At 38.7% G+C, this 9,020-nt stretch overlaps 1 protein-coding gene across 1 annotated transcript in view; it reads right to left on the reverse strand.

The window, feature by feature from the left end:
- Positions 1–9,020, reverse strand: part of IL31RA (interleukin 31 receptor A) — a 53,266-nt gene that overhangs the window by 36,420 nt on the left and 7,826 nt on the right. The window contains exon 3 of the mRNA XM_011996746.1: positions 2,254–2,405. Coding sequence (XP_011852136.1) covers positions 2,254–2,405 — 152 coding nt within the window. The remainder of the gene's footprint in view (positions 1–2,253; positions 2,406–9,020) is intronic.

The following is a 9,020-nucleotide window of genomic DNA, read 5'->3' on the forward strand; positions in this document are numbered from 1 at the left end:
TCTGTGAGATGGTAGCCTGTTAGTAGGAGCCCATCTCGCTTTGCTGAGAGTTTTTTTCTCTTGTTTCCTTTTCACCCAATAAATTCCTCTCTCCTCGCCCTTCAATGTGTCCGCGTGCCTAATTTTTCTTGGTGACACAAGAACCCGGATTTAGCTGATCTAAGGCGCAAAAATTCTGCATCAATAGGACAAATAATGCTTTACTGAAAGAGTTCCAGACAAGGAGACGATGCTGCAGTAAATAGGGTGTCTGTGGGTTTCCACAAGGGAAAGGGTCGCATGATAGCCTCCTGGACAAGATAAAAAAAAGTAGCCTGAATGACGATAGTGGTAATTAGGTATATTCATAGAACCCTGAATAAATGACCATATCCAAAAGAAGGGTTGATCCTCTGGATGGTTTCTACTGGTTTACCACAGGGCTCTGATGTAGTCACCATTTTTATTAATAATTAGATAAAGGTATAGAAGGAAGTGTTATCAAATCTGGAGATACTGAAAAGTTAAAAAGTAAAAAGTTAATCATAAGTTTTGGACCAAACAGGATTCTAAATAGGCTGGAATGATAGATAAGACCAACATGAAGAAATTCAATAAGAATAAATAAAACACCTGAACTTAGGTTAAAAATCAACAAACGATAAGATAGTAGAGGTATGTTTTACTAGCAAGTCTTCAGGAGGTAAAAAGTCTTAAAGGTTTAATTAGCCAATAGTTGATTAGAAGTCAATAATGTGGCTGCTCATGATGGCTCACACCTGTAATCTCAGTACTTTGGGAGGCTGAGGGAGGAGGATCACTTAAGACCAAGAGCTCGAGACCAACTTGGGCAACACTACAAAAACAAATTAAAAATCAGCCAGGCATGGTGGCACATGCCTGTAGTTTCAGCTACTCGAAAGGCTGAGGCAGGAGGATCATCTGAGTCCAAGAGTTCAAGGCTGCAATGAGCTGCGATCACACCACTGCACTCCAGCCTGGGTAACGGAGTGAGACCCTGTCTAAAATTTATAAAAAGGCAATAAATATGAGATGATTACAAAAAGGTGATACAATTTCAGGCTGCATTGATGGAAACTGCAGAATATTTTCTGAACTTTGAGGTAAGAAAACATTTCCTAAGACACAAAAGGCATAAGCATAAAGATAAAGACAGATAAAATTTAACCATATTAAAATTAAGTGACTGTTCCTCAAAAGTCACCATTAAGAGAGTGAAACGTCATGCCACATAGTGAAAGATGTGTGCCATACACGTAGCAAATAAGACTCATAAACAGAATATATAAGGAATGCCTACAAATCAGTTGAAAAATCAGGCAGACCAGCCAATAAAGAAAACATGCAAAAGGCTTAAATCAGCACTTCCAGAAGAAGGAATCCAAAGGGCCAATAAACACATATGAAAAGGTGTGTAACTTCATTAAAAGTCAAGTAAATGCAAATTAAAGTCACCATTCCATCATGTTCAGACTATGGGATACCACACAGCAATGAAGATTTATAAACTACAGCATTATATAGCATGAATAAGTCTTAAAAGCACAATATTGAGAGAGAGAAGCCAAACATTAGAAAATACAAAATGTATGGATTCCCTTTATATGCTCCTCTATTTCTACTGGGCGCTCCTTCAGGATGAAGGAGGAGGGCTCAAGGAAAGAGGGCATAGTCTTTTAAACTATGTTCTTCAGTGATGCAGGCTTAAATGGTAAAAAATGAAAGCAAAGAAGATTACCATGAAAATTAGCTCTCACGGAGGTCATGAGCAAAGGGCAAGCAAAGGGCTCTGGCATCCTGGAGATGTTCTGTTCTTGACTGCAGTGGTTTCTACATGAGCACTGGCTTAGTAATTTGTTAAATGCAATATTTATGTTTTGTTCACCTTTCCAAATGTATGTTATACCTCATGATTTTATAAAGGGTCAGAAAAATAAAAAATAAAATGGCCAAACCATAGACTCTCTGGTAGCCACACAGCCAGACGCAAACTTGGATATAATGCAGAAGTAAATTTCTCACTCTTTATTGTGTCCCTGCGCTCAGAAGGCAAAAATGCCTATTGTAGAATACTCTTCCAATCTAAAAGGTCCAGAAGGAAAAATGGAACACTAGAAAGAGAAGTACTTCCTAGTGTCTCTCTTCTATTTTCAACGTAAAAAGTGAAATAATGATTCCAGGTCAACAATAGTTGTCAATGATTCTTTTCCTCTGGGCCTCTAATAGGAACATTATTATAACGGCATAACTTACCCAGCTGGTACTATTGACTGTCCTGAATCGAAGTGCATATTTTAAATCAGATGAAGCAGGCGCCAACTCAGGCTTTATCCATTCAATCCGAATCATTCGTTTGATGCCCAAAACTGGTTTCACACTGAAAATCTCAGGTGGTTCAGTTTTCGCTGAAAATAAAAATCATACAACTCTCATATTTGCAAAAAGATAAGAATTTGCTAACAGCATCCATCCAAAATTGAAAAAAGAAAAAATCTTAGAAAGGAAATGATAGTGCATTGTGGTCTGCTATATGAACGCAGATGGCATTTGCAAGGCAGTACAAAAGGAATGTCCCCCCTCCAACCCCAACACCTCTGAAAAAGGAATACCCAGTGAAAAAAGGATGCATTCCTGTGAGTTTTCAGCAAATCAGCCTCTTATTGATTGGGTCATCATATGCTATGCCAAGCAGAAAGGAGGTAAAAAGAGACCACAGAACCAGAAAATAGGCTGTCTCTCTTATTTACTCTCACCTCCCCTAGGCCTCTCCTTCCTTGACCTCCAGGATGATGGAATACCCACTATAAACACTATCAAATAACTCTCATTTTCCTTCCACACTGCAAACATTCTAGCCCCAAATTTCTCTCTTTGAAAATATGCATTTTTCTAGTTATAAAAGTAGCATATGCTCATTATACAACATTTTTTAAGTGTAGAAAATACCAAGAAAAACTAAAAATCATCCATTATCCCACCAACCAGAGATAACCCTTATTACCATTTTGGTATATTTCCTTTCAGCTGTTTTCTGCGTAATTATTTGCATTATCTTTTAAACAAAATTGATATGCTAAATAAAGCTTTTGTTTTTTTAAAATATGCAATCAGCATATATCACCTTCTATTAATAGTTCTTCAAAACATGATTTTTAAGGTTCATAATATTCTACTTTATGGATTAACATAATTTTTTGACTTATGTTCTATTATTGCACATGCACAGTATTACAGTAGGTAGCTAATCAGGCATGAGCAGGACAGGAGAGGGCTCCCCCTACACACCACCAGGAAAGTCAGGTGACCATCAGGCGATGCTCAGACAGTTGTCACGCTGCCTTGCAAACCTAATAATTGGCTGCAGCCAGCAACAGGGAAAGGCAGTTTCCCAATAAATAAAAACATCTGTAACTAGTGATTGGCAGCTCCAAAGTAAGATCTCAAGAATTGGGCTGGACACAGTGGCTCACAATCACAGCACTGTGGGAGGCTGAGGCAGGCGGATCAAGAGGTCAGGAGTTCAAGATCAGTCTGGCCAACACAGTGAAACCCCATCTCTACTAAGAATACAAAAATTAGCCAGGCGTGGTGGCAGGTGCCTGTAATCCCAGCTACAGGAGGCTGAGGCAGGAAAATCACTTGAACCCAGTAGGTGGAGGCTGCAGTGAGCTGAGATTGCACCACAGCACTCTAGCCTGGGCGACACAGCGAGACTCCGTTTCAAAAAAAAAAAAACGAAACAAAAACTCAGGAATTGGGCGAGTAGGCTCAAGCATGGGCATTAAGAGGCAAAATGGCAGAGTTTAACTGGTATATGAGCTTCTGGGGGCATTCCGTTGGAAAAGGGAAGAACGCCTCAGGTGAGCATGCGTACGACTCCAGTAAACACACTGCGCATGCTCACTTCCTAAGTGCCAGCTGGCCAACGTGCAAGTGGGCAGATCACCGTAAGGGAAGAATCAAGGGAAATGGGACACAAGATGCCAGAAGTAGGCCAGCATGGAAAACCCTAAGTCCAAGGTCAAATGGGGCACCTGACTGCCAAGACGCCCACTTGGCCCTCTTCCAAGGGTTGTTTACCTTCTTTCCATTCCTGCTCTAAAACTTATTTTCTTTTTTTCTTTTGTTTTTTTGAGATGGAGTCTCTTTCTGTCACCCAGGCTGGAGTGCAGTGGCGCGATCTCGGCTCCCTACGAGCTCCACTTCCCAGGTTCACACCATTATCTTCCCTCAGTCTCCCAAGTAGCTGGGACTACAGGCGCCCACCACCATGTCTGGCTTTTTTTTTTGTATTTTCAATAGGGACAGGGTTTTACCGTGTCAGCCAGGACAGTCTCGATCTCCTGACCTCACGATCCGCCCGCCTTGGCCTCCCAAAGTGCTGGGATTGCAGGTGTGAGCCACCGCACCCGGCCTCTAAAGCTTTTTTATAAACTTCCACTCCTGCTGTAAAACGTGTCGGTTTCTCCTTCTGTCCTATGCCCCTCAGTTGAATTCTTTCTTCTGAGGAGGCAAGAACTGAGGTTACTGCAGACCCATTTGGATTTGCTGCAGATAACTCAGATAACTTCCACCGCTAACAATAGTGTTTCTAATTTTTCATTTAAAACTTCTTAAGGACAAAGGCTGGACTTGATCAGAGTCTAGAATTAACACCTGACATTTAGCAGGTATCAAATATTTGTTAAGTGAATGAGTAAATGGATGATAGTTGAATTTCCCTTTACATCTCTGATGGTTTCATTAGACCCCTTAGCACTGGCTGACTGGGTAAAAGGGCATGACCGTTTTTAGGGCTGCTGTCACACAGTGCCATTTTGCTTACCAGAAAGGTTATACTAATTTCAGTTTCCATCAACATTGTATGAATACCCATTCACCACACTCTTGCTGGCTAGAATTGAATAGTATTATCTTTTCAGTCTTTGTAATACTGTTTTTTTGATTTTTAAAATTTTTAATTTTTGTGAGTATGTAATTGGTGTATATATTTATGGAGCATATGAGCTGTTTTATGCAATGTAAAATAATCACATCATGGAGAATGGGGTCTTTGTAATTCTTGAAGAGTTTTGGAAAGCAAAATCCCTACTTAGAGACATGGACTTTAAAACATTAACTGGGTAAAAATATTCAGAAAGCTCTTCTTAGCTACTCAAAAAATAATTTGTACTGATGCCTGGACTAAAGGGTGATCATCAATCCAAGTGGCCACTAGTAAGTAGAGCTGTATACAATAAACATATTAAATATTTCCATAAAATTATTGATATGTATTGAGCACTTGATAAGTATTTTTTTTAGGTGAATCATTTTGTTGAATCCTTTCAACCACCTAACATTTATTATATCCATTCTACAGAAGATAAAACTGGTATTAGAAAAGGGAAAATAACTTTCTAATAAGAAGCCAATCTAAGGCTCATTTGTATCCACACCAAAGTTCCTGCCCTTACTCATTACACTAAACTACCTCCAGTCAGAATAAACACAAATACCTAGTGTAGTTCCACTTAACTCTAACACTCTGTCACCAAGAAGATAGAAAGTATTAGTTACTCCTCTGAATAAAAATGGCTCTCAGAATATCTCATTAAGAACTGATTTATATCAAGTGACATCAGCAAAATGGCAGACTAGGTAGCTCTATGTTCTTACTCTTCCATGAAAAGATTAAAAAAAAAAAAAAAAGACAGGGCCGGGAGTGGTGGCTCATGCCTGTAATCCCAGCACTTTGGGAGGCCAAGGCGGGTGGATCACAATGTCAGGAGAAAAAGACCATCCTGGCCAACATGGTGAAACCCTGTTTCTACTAAAAATACAAAAATTAGCTGCGTAAAGTGGTGCGTGCCTGTAGTCCCAGCTGCCTGGGAGGCTGAGGCAGGAGAATCACTTGAACCTGGGAAGCAGAGGTTGCAGTAAGCTGAGATTGTGCCACTGCACTCCAGCCTGGGAGATAGGGCAAGACTCTGTCTCAGGAAAAAAAAAAAAAAGGACAGACACTGGCTGAACTAAACTTGTAGGAGCTCTGGAAATCAACCCAAGGTTTATAACCATAATAAACACCAAATCAAGACAAAGTCACCTTCAAAGTGGCAGGAAAATAGTTTTGTGACTGTCTTACTTGCCTTTGCCCCACCCTCTGCCTGAAACATCAGTGGTCTTGGTTTGGAGAAGGTGGCATCTCTGCTCTTATTTCCCTTCTGCCAACTGGAGAGAACAAAGAATACTTATTTACATTCCAGCCTGTTGGAGGGCAGACTAAACGACTGGTCTCTGTTTTGCCTAACTTTAATCTTAGGCAGGAAAAGAGACAGGCAGTGCTCATAAAAGCTACAGGGAGACTACAGATTCATGGAAGCCTGGGGCAAGAGATTATGTAAGGAGACATACAATAAATTATATAAAATCGTAAGGAGAAACTGGGTAAGACTCTTTGGGAAATTAAGACATTCAAAAGCAGCTATGGCCGGGCACAGCATCTCACACCTGTAATCCCAACACTTTGAAAGGCCGAGGCAAGCAGATCGCTTGAGCTCAGGAGTTTGAAACTGGCCTGGGCAACACGGTGAAATCCACCTCTACAAAAAAATATAAAAATCAGCTGGGTGTGGTGTGTACCTTAGTCCCAGTTACTTGGGAGGCTGAGGTGGGAGAATGGCTTGAGACCAGGAAGGGGAGGTTGCAATGAGCTATGATGACATCACTGAACTCCAGCCTGGGCAACAGAGCCAGACCCTGTCTCAAAAAACAAAGAAAAAAAGCAGCTGTGTGTATACATAGTGTAACTGAGAAAGCACCATCCAGACCTAGGCAAGATGTATACTCAGAAAAGAACTGAGAAGACTTTAAGTTTTCACCTAGGGCTAATCCCTAGGCTCAGAGTAAGCCCAACAAATCTATGAAGAACAGCCCCAGAACAGAGTCAGTCTGCAAAGACTTGGAGAGGTAGCTGTTTTTTCCAATGCCTAATTTTTAACAACAACAAAAATTGCAAGGCATACAAAGAAACAGGACAACATGGCCCGTTTAAGTAAACAAAATAAAACCACAGAAACTGTCCCTGAGGAAGCCCAGCAATCAGAATTTCTAGACCAAGACCCTAAAATGAACATCTTAAATATGTTCAAAGAGCTAAAGTTAAACACGGACAAAGAACTAAAGGAAATCAGGAAAACGATACATGAACAAAATGAGAATATCAACAAAGATACAGAAATTTTTTTTAAAAAAGAAGCAAACAAAAACTCTGAAGTTGAAAATCACAATACCTGAAATATAAATTCACTACAGGGGTTCAGCAGTAAATTTAAGCAGGCATAAGAAACAATCAGTAAAGGTGAAGATAGAACAACTGAAAGTATTGAGTCTCAGGAACAGAAAGAAAAAAGAATAAGGAAAAATAAACAGAATCTAAGTGACCTGTGGAACAGGATCAAGCCAACCAATAAACACATTTTGGGAGTTTCTGAAAGAGAAGAGAGAGAGGAAGTGGTGGAGAGATTATTTGAAGAAATACTAGCTAAAAAGTCCCCAGATTCAATGAAATACACAAATCTACAAATCCAAGAATCCCAGTGAATACTAAGTAGGATAAACCCAAAGAGACCCACACTAAGACACATTACAACCAAACCCCAGAAAGAGAAAGTCAGTCTCTTGGAAGCAGCAAGACAGATACAACTCATTACATACAATGGATCTTCAATAATAATATCAACTAATTTCTCAGCAAAAACCTTAGAGCCCAGAAGGCAGTGGGCTAATACATTTAAAGTGCTGAAAGAGAAAAAGAATTGTCAAATGAGAATTATACACCTGGCAAAACTGTTCTTCAAAAATGAGGGAGAAATTAAGACATTCCAAGATAAATAAAAGTTGAGAGAGTTCATTACCAATAGGCCTACCCTATAAGGAATGCTAAAAGGAGTCTTTCAGGTAGAAATGAAAGGACACTAGACATTGACTTGGAATCAGATGAAGATATAAAGATCTCTAGTATAAATACATGAGCAAATATAAAAGCTAGTATTATTGTAATTATGGTTTATAATTCCTCTTTTAATTTTCCAAAGAATTTAAAAGATTAATGCATAAAAAACAATTACAGCTTTATGGTACAATGGATACAGATATAATTTGTGACATCAATGACATAAAGTGGAGGTGGGGAATGAAGCTGTGTAGCAGTAGAGTTCTATATGCAATTGAAGTTAAGTTAATATCATTTCAAATTAGATTGTTATGACTTTAGATGCTATTTGTAGTCCCCATGGTACTCTCAAAGAAAGTATCTACAGAAAATCCTCAAAAGGAAGTCAAAACATGTCACCATAAAAAATCAACTAAACACAAAAGAAGACAATAATGAAAAAAATGAGGGATTAAAAAAACTATAAAATATAAAGAAAACTTTTAAAATGTCAAAAGTAAGTCCTTCCTTATCAATAATTACTTTAAATGTAAATAGGTTAAACTCTCTAGCCCAAATACACAGATTAGCAAATAATTAAAAAAAAAAAAAAAATCCAACTGTCTGGGCACAAAGGCTCATGCTGGTAATCCCAACATTTTGGGGGGCCAAAGCAGAGGGTTCATTTGAGGCCGGGGGTTCAAGACTAGCCTGGGTAACATAGCAAGTCTCTATAAAAAATAAGATAAAATTTTTAAATGTAAAAAAAAGATCTAACTATATGCTATCTACAAAGACTAACTTTAGATCTGAAAATACAAATAGATTGAAAGTGAAAGGATGAAAAAAGATGTTCCATGCAAATAGTAACCAAAAGAGAGCAGAGTGGGCATACTAAAATCAGACAGAATAGATTTTAAGTCAAAAACTGATGCATATCAAACATAGCAAAAGTTTATTCATTTAGGTACCACTAATTATAATAATTTGTGTCAGAGACTGGACCAAAGTAAACCCTGGCATTATCTGTGAAAAAAGGTTTAAGCAAATTACCACTGTAAACTGGGGGTAGGGGGGACATATTTCAATTAGAAATTAAAAAAAAAAA

This window comes from Mandrillus leucophaeus, unplaced genomic scaffold (assembly GCF_000951045.1).
Source record: "Mandrillus leucophaeus isolate KB7577 unplaced genomic scaffold, Mleu.le_1.0 Scaffold523, whole genome shotgun sequence".
Lineage (NCBI taxonomy): Eukaryota > Metazoa > Chordata > Mammalia > Primates > Cercopithecidae > Mandrillus > Mandrillus leucophaeus.